We start from the raw sequence: 12492 nt of genomic DNA, 5'->3' as shown, positions 1-12492 counted from the left end.
GAGGCAGTTAGGGGTGATCAGGCAAGCAGAGTGCTTAGGGGCAATCAGGCAGGCAGGCAGAGGCGGTTAGGGGTGATCAGGCAGGCAGAGGCTGTTAGGGGGATCAGATGGGGAAAGGTGGTTAGGGGCGATCAGGCAGAAAGACAGAGGCAGTTAGGGGTGATCAGACAAGCAGGCAGAGTGCTTAGGGGCAATTAGACAGGCAGAGGAAGTTAGGGGCCATCAGGCAGGCAGACATGGTTAGGGGTGATAAGGCAGGCAGGCAGAGTGCTTACGGGTGATCAGGCAGGTAGAGTTCTTAGAGGCAATCAGATAGGCAAGCAGAGTGCTTAGGGGCAATCAGACAGGCAGGCAGAGGCAGTTAGAGGCAATCAGGCAGGCAGGCAAGTGGTTAGGGGTGATCAGGCAGGCAGGTGAGCAGTTAGGGGCCAGAGGATAGGGCCTATACCTGCAGTTGGACATCCCCCAAGGGTTCCCAGATTTCAAGAGAGTGTAGGCCAGGCCGAGGGACCCCCTCCCATGCACAAATTTTGTGCACTGGGCTTCTAGTGTGATGTAATCACAATTACTGTTTTGTAGATATTGTACCAACTTTGCATCCCCACAATAAATCCCACCTGATCAATGTGTATGATCTTTTTTAAAAAATATATTTATTTATTGTTTTCACAGAGGAAGGGAGAAGGAGAGAGAGAGAGAAACATCAATGATGAGAGAGAATCATTGATTGGCTGCCTCCAGCACACCCCCTACTGGGGATCAAGCCTGCAACCCAGGCATGTGCCCTTGGCCAGAATCGAACCAGGAACCCTTCAGTCTGCAGGCTGACACTCTATCCACTGAGCCAAGCTGGCTAGGGCTGTGTATGATCTTTTTAATGTATTGCTGAATCCAGTTTGCTAATTTTTTGTTGAGGATTTCATCATCAATGTTCATCAGCAATATTGGCCTATAATTTTATTTTCTGTCATGTCTATTTCTGGTTTTAGAATTTGAATAATGCTGGCCTTGTAAAATGAGCTAGGAATCTTCTCCCTTCTTGAATTTTTGGAATAGTTTCAGAAGGACAGGTGTTAGTTCTTCTTTGAATTTTTTTTTTTTTGGTAAAATTCACCTAAAAAACCATCTAGTTCAGGGATGTTGTTTGTTGGGAGTTTTTTGTTTTGTTTTGTTAATTACTGCTTCAATTTCACTAGCTGTATTCTGTCTATTCAGATTTCCTGATTTAGTTTTAGAAGATTGTAAGTTTCTAGGAATTTATCCATTTCATAATATTTTCTTACAATCCTTCGTGTTTCTGTAGTGTCAGTTGTTATTTCTCCTCTTTCATTTCTGATTTTATTTCTTTGGGTCCTCTATTTTTTTCTTGATGAGCCTGGTTTAAAGTTTCTAAATCTTGCTTACCTTTTCAAAGGTACTGATCATTTCTATTGATTTTTTTAGACTCTATTTCATTCATTTCTGCTCTGATCTTCATTATTTCATTCTTTCTATTCACACTGGGCTTTGTTTGTTGTTCTTTTTCATGTTCCTTTATGTGCAAAGTTAGATTGTTTATTTGAACTTTTTCTTGTTTTTTTGAGAGAGCCCTGTAGTGCTATAATGTTCCCTCTTAGGACTGCTTTCACTGTGTCCCACAGTTCCACAGTTTGTGTGCTGTGTTCTCATTTTCATTTTTTTCTAGTTATCCTTTGATTTATTTCTTGATCTCATTGTTAACCCATTCAATGTTTAGTAACATGTCATTTAGCCTCCATGACTTTGTATGTTGTTTCATTTTCTTGTCATGATTGATTTCTAGGTTCATAGCATTGTGGTCAGAGAAGATGCTTGATATGATTTCAAACTTCTTAAACTTATTGAGACTTGTTTTGTGTCCTAACATGTGAGCTAGCCTTAAAAACATTTCATGGGCCCTTGAAAGGATTGTATATTCTACTGCATTGGAATAAAGTGTTCTGAAGATATCAATTAAATCCATCTTGTCTAGTTTGTCATTTAAGACCACCATTCCTTATTGATTTTCTATCTGGAAGATCTATCAATTCTTGCCAATGGGGTGTAAAAATCCCCTACTATGACTATATTACTGTAAACTACTCCCTTTGTGTCCATCAAGATTTGCTTTACATATTTCAGTGCTCCTATATTGGGTGCATAAATAATTATACGGGTTATGTCCTCTTGTTGGACTGACTCCTTTATCATTATGTAGTGTCCTTCTTTGTCTCTTTCTATAGTCTTGGTTTTTAAATCTATATTGTCAGATATAAATACAGCTATCCCAGCTTTCTTTTCTGTTCCATTGCATAAAATATTGTTTTACATCTCTTTACTTTCAGTCTGCTCGTATCTTTAGTTCTGAGGTGGTCTTTGAAGATAGCATATATATGGGTTTTGTTTTCTTATTCATTCAGCTACTTTATGTCTTTTGATTGGAGCATTTAACCTACTTACACTTGAAGTGATTATGGATAGGTACATATATATTGTCATTTTATTTTTTAACCATGTTTCTGTTTCTTCTTCTCCTCCTCCTCCTCCTCATCTTCCTCTCCCTCCCTCTCCTCCTCCTTCTTCTCCTTCCCCTCATTCTCCTTTTTCTTTTATTCTTCTTCAATACTGTGTGGTGGTAACAAATTCATTTAGATTTCTCATGTCCGGGAAGCTCTTTATTTCTCCTTCAAAAAAATACATATATATATATATATATATATATATATAGAGAGAGAGAGAGAGAGAGAGAGAGAGAGAGAGAGAGAGACAGGTAATATGCAAATTAGCCAAGACAACGTAAGTCACAACTGCTCAGGAGGAGGCTGTACACACAGGTGGGCGGGAGGGGACTGCTGTGCAGTGAGGTAAGCCATGGATGGTGCAGGCCTGAAGAGAGCAGGGAGCAGAGCCTGCCTGCAAGCCATGGCCATGGCGGCAGCAAGCAGACAGGCATGCAGAGAGCAGGGAGCAGGGCCTGCCTGCTGGCCACAGCAGTGAGCAGGCAGGCCTGCAGAGAACAGGCCTGCCAGCCAGGGCCACGCCAGCAGTTCTGCCTCTGCATGTAAGCTACAGAGGAAACACCATTTCTGACCACTCATTGGCTGAGCTCCCTGTACACCATATCACAGTGTTCTTGGTAACTTGCTTAATAAGAATCCAAGAAGGTGATCTAGAGTTTTTCTACCTCACTCCTGGAGGAAAAAACAAAGGTCCGCTGCTGGAGGGGCTAACAAATGTCATATCCTGCCCTAGCCAGTTTGGTTCAGTGGATAGAGCTCATCCTGCCAACCACAGGGTCCAGGTATTATTTTGATCAAGGGCATGTATTTAGGTTGCAGGCTCCTCCCTGGCCAGGGTCCAGGTCAGGGCTCATGCTGGAGGCAACCAATCAAAGCGTTCCTCTCACATTGATGTTTCTCTCTTTCCCTCTCTCTTCCATGCTCTCTAAAAATCAATGAAAAAATATCCTCAGGTGAGGATAAAAAAGAAAGAAAGAAAGAAGAAAGAAAGAAAGAAAGAAAGAAAGAAAGAAAGAAAGAAAGAAAGAAAGAAAGAAAGAAAGAAAGAAAGAAAGAAAGAAAGGAAGGAAGAAAGAAAGGTCATATCCTATGAAAGAGACATCATGAAAATGCCTAAAGAAAGTTGTCATCTTTTCATGGTTAAGGGACTGGAGTCCGTGTTGATGAAAACACATTGGTGGCTGGCAGTGGCAGCAGCAGCAGGGTGATGGGGCGGCACCTTCCCCTAATCAGCCAGTTGCCTCCTGCAGAGGGAGGCCAGACTGTAGCTTAGGCCCGCTATCCACAGGGAACAGGCCTAAGCTGTCAGTAGGACATCCCTTGAGGGCTCCTGGATTGGATAGAGTGCAGGTCAGGCTGAGGGACCACCCCCCCATGCATGAATTTAATGCACCGGGCCTCTAGTCTATAATAATAAAATGGTGATATGCTAATTAGACCAGATGTCCTTCCAGACCTCATTCCAGATGAAGCTGGGGCTGGAGTGAAGCCCGGGTATGGGGTGCCTGCTAGCAGCCATAGAGGGAAGCCACCTGGGTCCTGAGTGCCTGCCAGTGGCCAGAGTGAGGCCACCTAAGTCCTGAGTGCCTGCTGGTGGCCAGCGGAAAGCTGCCTGGGTCCCGGATGCCTGCCAGCTGCTGGAAGAGGGAAGCCTTGGTCCCAGAAGCTGGAGGAAGGAAAGCCTACTCTTGTATGAATTTTCATGCATCTGGCTTCTAGTCCTATATAATAAAAGGGTAATATGTAAATTGACCCTAACAGCAGAACTACTGGGAATGACTGGTCACTATGACACACACTGACCACCCAGGTGGCAGATGCTCAATGCAGGAGCTTCCCCCTGGTGGTTAGTGCACTCCCACAGGGGGAGTTCTGCTCAGCCACAAGCGAGGCTGATGGCTGCCAGTACAGTGGTGGTGGTGGGAGCCTCTCCCGCCTCCTCAGCAGCACTAAGGAAGTCTGACTGCAGCTTAGGTCTGCTCCCCACTGGCAAGTGGACATCCCCCGAGGACTCCGGGGCTGCCAGTGGGATGTCTGATTGCCAGCTTAGGCCCATTCCCCTGGGGAGTGGGCCTAAGCCAGCAGGTGGTCATCCCCGGAGGGGTCCCAGACTGCGAGAGGCCATAGGCCAGGCTGAGGGACACCCCCCCCCCGAGTGCACAAATTTTTGTGCACAGGGCCTCTAGTTTTAAATAATAGCCTTGCTAGATAACGTAGCCTTTGTTGTGGGCCCTTTCTCTTCATCACTTTGAATATTTCATGCCAGTCCCTTCCGACATGATATGTTTCTATGGAGAAATAAACTGACATTCTTATGGGAGCTCTCTTGCAGGTGACTGAGTGCCTTTCTCTTGCAGCTTTTAAGACATTCTCTTTGTCTTTAACTTTTGCCATTTTAATTATGGTGTGTCTCAGTGTAGGCCTCTTTGGTCCATCTTGCTTGGGATTCTGTGCTTCCTCGACTTGTATTTCTTTTTTCTTCACCAGATTAAGGAAGTTTTCAGTCATTATTTTTTCAAATAGGTTCTCAATCCCTTTCTCTCTCTCTTCTCCTTCTGGTACCCTTATGACATGAATGTTTTTATACTTCATGTACCAAATATCCCCTAAACTATCATCAATTTTAAGTCTTTTTTTTTTCTTTTTGCTGCTCTGTGTGAGTGTTTCTTTCTACATTATCTTCTAAATCACTCATTTGATCCTCTGTTTCATCAAGCCTGCTGTTTATTCCTTCCAGTGTATCCTTTATATCAGATATGGCATTCTTCATTTGTGACTGAACTTTTTATGGTTTTGAGCATCATTATAGTCATTACTCTGAATTCTATATCTGATAAAATCCTTACCTCCATTTCACTTAGCTCTTCTTCTGAAGAATACTCTTGTTCCTTCATTTGGGCCCTGTTTATTTTTGTCCCCATTTTCACTACCACTTTGTGTTTGTTTCTATGTATTAGGTAGATCTCCTATGACTCCCAGTCCTGGTAGGATGGTGCTATATAGTAGACGGCTATTGTCCTGTTCATACATGGAATCAACCCTCAGGCTAGCTGACAATTAGACTCAACCCCAAAAACAGTGTGTAGGATGCTGGGTAGGGGCTGATCACACCAATTAGAATTCACCTCAGCAGGGTTTGGAGCTCCCAATATCTCCCTGTGGAAATGCTGCTTGGGAAGCTTATTGAATCCTGCTCTGCTGTCTGGACCTGCCCACTTGGTTTATTGGTTCTGGGACTCTTCAATGGGACTCTGGTGCAAGCCAATGTCAGATGCTGTCTGTAACTGACTGGGTAACCTGTTTGGCACTATCAGTGATCCACTGCATGCGGCTCCCTCTGCTGGTCTTGGTGCATGTGAAAAAGACAAAGCTGTGCACCAAGGTCTACGTTTATTAACACCAGGCCCAGGGACAGCTCAGCAAGAGTCTCAAAGTACCCAGAGATCTACCTGTCTGCAGACTGTCCTCTAGGCTCTGTCACTTACTGAGCCTCAGGCTGTACTCTTCAGCAGGGCTTAAGCTCCACAAGGTGGGGTGAGAGAGATCCTCATGTGTGGGCTTATTGCTTCCCCCAGGGCTGACATTGCATGGAGAGAAATACCCTACCTGAGAAATATGGCTTCTGCAGTAGGGGGGAATGACTCAGCACAGGGATACTGGCAACTAACTTCTCAGCTCTCTCCTTTGTTCCTTTCTTTTATCTTTCTTTGTCCTGTGGTTTGCTAATTTTCTTTAGTGTTTTATTACAGTTCTGTTCTCTGTATTCTTTGCATATCCTTTGTAAGTTTTCAGTTTGTATTTGCCATGAACTTTATGCATATCATTCTTTATATACAACTGTCTATTTTAAGATGATGTGCATTTAAGTTCAAATATATTCTGAAAGAACAGTTTTTATCCCATCTCCATGCTTTGTTTTTATGCCATATTTCAGATCCTTTTGTTTTGTGTTTCTTTTTACTACTTATTCATTTTGAGTTGAGTTTAGTACATGTTTTTAAGCATATTAACTTTTTAAACTTGTGAATCACTATATTTATTAAACATTTGTCTTTACCTGTGAATATTTTTCCTTTCTCATGTTTGCTTACTCCTGGTTATAACTTTCCTTTTCTGATTAAAGAAGACACTTTATCATTTCTTGTAAAGCTGGTTTAATGGTGATGAACTCCTTTAGTTTTTATATGTCTGGAAATTTTTTATCTCTTCTTCAATTCTGAGTAAGAACCTGGTTGGATAAATTACTTTCAGTTGTATTTGCCTTTCTTTAATCACTCTAAAGATGTACTTCCATTACCTCTGTCCTGTAAAGTTGCTGCTAAGAAATCAGCTGACAGCCTTGTGGGGGTTTCTTTGTATGTAACTAATTGTTTTCCTCTTGCTGCCTTCAAAATTTTCTCTATGTTTTACTTTTGCCATATTAATTATAATACATCTGGGTGTGGGTCTCTTTGGATTTAACTTGTTTGCAATTCTCTGTGCTTCCTAATATTGATGTACTTCCTTTCCAGGTTTCTGTTCCTTTTTCTCCTTCTTCTTCTTCTGGTATTTCAATAATGTGAATGTTTGTGCACTTGATATTTCCTAAGAGTTATTAAGTTATCCTCATCTTTATAATTTTTTTCCTGTTCTGATTGGTTGACTTCAACTCATCTGTGTTCCAGGCCACTGATTCATTCTTCTTTATTAGCTAATTTGATGTTGATACCTTGTAGTGTATTTTTATTTCAGTTATTATATTATTCAGGTATGCTTCATTTCTTCGGATACTTTCTAACTCTATATTGATATTCTCCCCAATTTGCTCTATTCCAATGTCAAGTTTGGTGAGCATCTTTAAGACCATTTTTTAAAATTCTTTACTTATCTCTGAATCATTTGACCATTTATGGTCATTTTATTAGTTTCTTTATTTGATAGAGATTCATTTTTCATTTTGTTTGAATTTCTATGTTTGTTTCTATGAATTAGACAAAATAACTATCTCCTCCACTTGTGAAAAAGTGGCCTTGTGTAGAAGTGACCTCTGTACAATCTGTGTGTGCCATATAAAATTGAAAGTACAGATGGAGCTGAGTGAATGACCACATTGTCCAGGGAACTGGCCTATAAAACTGGACCAACTTGGAGGGAGGCCAGATATGTGTAGTAATGTGTTGTTGATCTTGCTTGCTCACTTTGTTTGGAGCCTAATTAGGCTCAGACAATGTATACAGGAGCATGCCATGATAAACTTACAGGTATGACAGAGCACCTGGATGGAGTGTCCACCTGCCATATCAAGATGGAGGTGGGAGGTTTACAATGGCTCTCACTAACACCTTAGACTCAAGAGAATTTCTGAAGTTCAAGGAGAGCTTCCACAGCTCCTCAGTGTTCTCTATATGGTCTTTTTTCACATGTTATTCAGAAAGTGATGTTGTATAGAGCAACCTCTTTGAAGGCTGTGTATTCCAGGTGGTTTGGGCAGCCAGTTGGGGCTGGGAAGGAACTGATGACGGCTGAGGCGCTGGTCTATTGGCCTGTAGCAGCGCCAGGAGTGTGTGGTTAAGCCTATTGATCCTGCCTTGTCTCTTTATTCAAACCTAAAATGGGTTCAGGGGCAGTGTGATTGGGAATGCACTGCAGCAATCTTGCAAGTAGGCCAAAGCACCCAGAATGATGTCGCACCTCCCTTACCAAAGTCAAGGGGACATAAACAATGGTGCTTACTGGTGCCTCTGATCTGCTGTGTTCCTGCAGATTCTGGATAAGCACTATAGTATCCTGGCTTTCTCTATTGGGTCTCTTTTTCTTGTTTGTTTCAATCACCTGTCCGTTGTCTCTCAGAAGTAAGTGCTTTATTCAAAGGTGCATATTTCAGTGTGTTTATGGAAAGATGCTGCTTATGGAAAGATGCATGTTACACATCCTCCTACACCAGTCATCCTGGATCTCTCCTCTGAGACACATTATTTTTAAAGGAGATTTTCAACAATATACAAAAGTAAAAAGAATTATAGAGTGAACTTGAAGCATACATCACCTACTTTAAATAATTAACAACCCTGGTCAGTCTGGTTTTGTTGATATCCTCACCATAGTTTTTTTTTGGTGTAAATTCCAGAAATTAAAACATTTTTAAAATAAATGTGTCAGTTTATCTGGAAGATAAATAAGATCCTTAAAGATAGGACATGTCACCCATTCCTAAGCAATAGTCCCTCCCCTTCTTTTCCTATACCTTTCCTTGTTTATTGATATTAAACCATTTTTTAATCTCTGGCACTTATTTCTTAATTGTTATTTCATTGTCTCTCTCTCAAAAACCTGAAATGGAAGGCCCTTAAGAGCAGGGACTTTGCCTGCCTTATTTCTATAAAACATAGGGCATTAAACAGTGCCTGAGACAGTATGTGTTCAAGAAGGCAGAGAGGAGAAGCCACTGTGTGCCAAAATGTTAGCTCTGCTTGCCAGGGCAAGCAACAGTGGAAATGGGTGGATGAACATGTACATTGACTTTCCAAATATTTATTTTTTAGTTGCAATAGACGTACAATATTATGTTAGCCTGGGGTATACAACCTAGTCATTTGACATTGATATAAACTATGAAGTTATTACCCCAGTACAGATAAGTATATGGTGTAATAGTTATATGACACCATATACAATTTTTGCAATGAATAATGCCATGGCTATTTTTATAACAAGAAATTAGTACTTTTCAATCACTTGTGCATTTTTAACCTTCCCCCCTCCTCATCTGATAACCATCCATTTGTTTTATGTATTTATGAGTTTGTTTCTGTTTTGTTTGTTCATTTATTTTGTTTTTTATATTCCACATATAAGTTAAATCATATGGTATTTGCCTTTCTCTGTCTGACTCATTTCACTTAGCATAATACCCTCTAGGTCCATGCATATCGTTGCAAATGTTAAGATTTCATTATTTTTATGGTTGAGTAATGTTCCACTGTGTGTATGTAACACATCTACATTCTCTACTTATTCCTCAATGGACACTGGGGTGCTTCCATACCTTGGCTATTTTAAATATAGAAACTTGCCCGGACTGAAAAGAAGTAAGAAATGGTGGACCTTGAAAATGACTTCACGTTTTGTCCCTGTGCAGAATATAATCAAACACTGCTGCCGTTAAATATTTTACCCTTTGTTCTCCCTGCGTGATCTACAATAGTAATCTGCTTCATGTTGTTCTTTTCTGCTGTGTTGCTGACAATTATCTGAAAGAGAAATTGGGGTGCTTCACTAGGCTGAGAAAAGTTTAGCTAAATCAGAAAGCAGGTCTAATTAAGCAAGTTTATCTATATTTCTATATCTATATCTATATCTATATCTATATCTATATATATATCTTGCTGGCACCAATCACACGCATATGTTTCCATCTGTCATTGTCATTCATGAATATGGTTGACACTTCTATTATAGAGAAAGGGTCAATAGCAATATTAAAATATGTCTTCTAATTAATTTCCTTTCAATGTGCATGAATTCATGCACCAGTCCACTAGTGCTATAATAAACATAGGGGTGTACATATCCTTTCAACATAGTGTGTGGAGTTCTTTGGTTAAATAACCAGAACTCAAAATGCTGAGCCATATGGTAGTTCTATTTTCAATATTTTGAGGAACCTCCATACTTTTTTTCCATAGTAGCTGCATGAATTTACAGTTCCATCAACAGTACATGAAGGTTCTCTTTTCCTCACATCCTGACTAACACTTTGTTGATTTATTGATAACCATCCTGACAGGTGCGAAGTGATATCTCATTATGGTTTTTATTTCCCTCTCTGTGGTGATTAGTAATGTTGAACATCTTTTCAAATGTCTGTATATCCTTTTTAGAGAAATGTCTATTCAGGTCCTCTGCCATTTTTTCCAATTGGATTGTATATTATTTGGTGCCTTTCATTTCTTAATCACCATACTGTGGGTGTGGGATTCACCTGTTCCACATCCTGGGTGTGGCTTCTTCTTCATATCCTTAGCTATAGAAATTTTGTTCAGATCATCTTTAGGTGGTTCTCAGTAAAGGTGGCTCTTTATCCACTGACATCCTATATAATAAAAGGGTAATATGCAAACTGACCCTAACAGCAGAACCACTGGGAATGACTGATAACTATAACACACACTGACCACCAGGTGGCAGATATTCAATGCAGGAGCTGCCCCCTGGTGGTCAGTGCACTCCCACAGGTGTAGCTCTGTTCAGCCACAAGTCAGGCTGAAGGCTGCCAGTACAGCAGTAGTACTGGGAGCTTCTCCCGCCTCCTCAGCAGCGCTAAGGATGTCCGACTGCAGCTTAGGCCTGCTCCCCGCTGGCAAGTGGACATCCCCTGAGTGCTGCTGGGCTGCCAGAGGGATGGATGACTGCCAGCTTGGGCCCAATCCCCCAGGGAGCGGGCCTAAGCCAGCAGGTGGTCATCCCCCGAGGGGTCCCAGACTGCAAGAGGGAATAGGCCGGGCTGAGGGACACCCCTCCCGAGTGCCCAAATTTTTGTGCACTGGGCCTCTAGTTCTTACATGATTTTCTTTCAGACAAAAAAGCCACATCTGTGCAAGATACCATCCTAATGTGCCCAGGAATAAAGACAGAATATCCAGGCCAGTAAGTGCCCAGCTCGGGGGTTACATAGGCAGTTGTTGTCATGAGTTTTCCAGAATGTGAGATGCCGCCTGCTGAGACAATGCCTATCTCTTTCTTAGAGGGTTCTGGGCCACTGTGGCAACCACCTTTGTTTGAGGTCCCCCAGGTGCTCAGGGATATGCTGAGAAAGATAGGAATGCAGGAGGTGTTTTGTGCAAGGGATGGTACCAGTGTTCCTACCAACCTTATGAAGCGAAGCCATGCATAGGGTTTATTCTATGAATACAGAAAAGTGGAGATGGTGACACCAAGCTATTCCTGGTCACGTAGCCCATGGCCACAAGGGCATCTGACCCTGTGCAGGGCTCCTTGCTGTATGGTCAGCCTTTTATGCAGAGGTTGATTTTGTAGTGCATGGAAATGAGCTCAACTTACCCATGCTGTCTGCACCCTGCTGACTAAACACCTCATGTTCTACATCATTACTATGAGGAGAACTGTGGGCTACAGCTTAAGAGCAGGAACTGTATCAATCCAGGCTGGTGGTGACTGTCTGCTCTTTCTGTGTTTAGGAAGGTCTTCATTGAAGTTAGCCTGAACAATGGCATCAGCTTCATCAACAACGATATTAACATCATCAGTGAGGATTGTGTGAGTGTTGGGTCAGGCTACAGCCTCAATCCAGGGCTATGCACATCCCCTGCACTGGCGGGAGAGACACCCTCTGGAGGCAGGAAAGGGGACCAGAGACCCTAGGCAGGCCCAGTAGGTACCTGGTGCTGACAGCCACCTCCACAGAATCTCACAGCCAGCCCAGGTTTTAGCCTTTAATGAGGGAGCTGTTTCCCCATTCAAGTTTGGAAAGTACCCTAGGAGTGCATCTACTAGACCCCTGGATACAGTCAGCTGGCCAGGCCTTTTAGAAACTCTGCTCTCTATCTGTGAACCAAGTATCATTAAGGATTGTGGTAGAACCAATTAGAGCTCTGCTCACAAGGGTAGCCAACTTGCCACTTCCCCAGGCCCAGGTCTAGTGGTAGGGAGTTCTGGTCTATCTGGGTTCCAGCTGGGGTGAGTGGGAGATGCTGGGAGGCTGTGTGCTAGGGACCACAGGTCTAAACTTCTGGACTACCTGGGTCCCATAAATCTATGTCCAGGCACAGGGGATGTAGACAGTATGACCAGCTCTTGCCCTGCTCAGTTAGGGTGTGTTCCCATTGCATTGATGCAGCTGGTGAGGGCTCTGAACTGACTCATGACCATCACAGCCCTGGCTTCTGCTCGGGGAACACATGCTGTCATTTTGCAGATGACACGCCCTCCCTTCAGATTCTCCTATTTCTCCTGCTCCTCAGTGGCCTCTCTGCTAACT

The 12492-nt window shown here is 42.4% G+C and overlaps 1 protein-coding gene across 1 annotated transcript in view; it reads left to right on the top strand.

Annotated features, from left to right (window-relative positions):
• The window catches only part of LOC132214626 (anthrax toxin receptor-like), a 122905-nt gene that overhangs the window by 97923 nt on the left and 12490 nt on the right, over positions 1 to 12492 (top strand). The window contains exons 11-12 of the mRNA XM_059661963.1: positions 11072 to 11141; positions 11693 to 11771. Of these exons, the coding sequence (XP_059517946.1) occupies positions 11072 to 11141; positions 11693 to 11771 (149 nt within the window). The remainder of the gene's footprint in view (positions 1 to 11071; positions 11142 to 11692; positions 11772 to 12492) is intronic.

Source organism: Myotis daubentonii, chromosome 13, assembly GCF_963259705.1.
Source record: "Myotis daubentonii chromosome 13, mMyoDau2.1, whole genome shotgun sequence".
In the NCBI taxonomy this organism is placed as follows: Eukaryota; Metazoa; Chordata; class Mammalia; order Chiroptera; family Vespertilionidae; genus Myotis; species Myotis daubentonii.
This window is presented reverse-complemented; position numbering and strand designations above follow the sequence as displayed.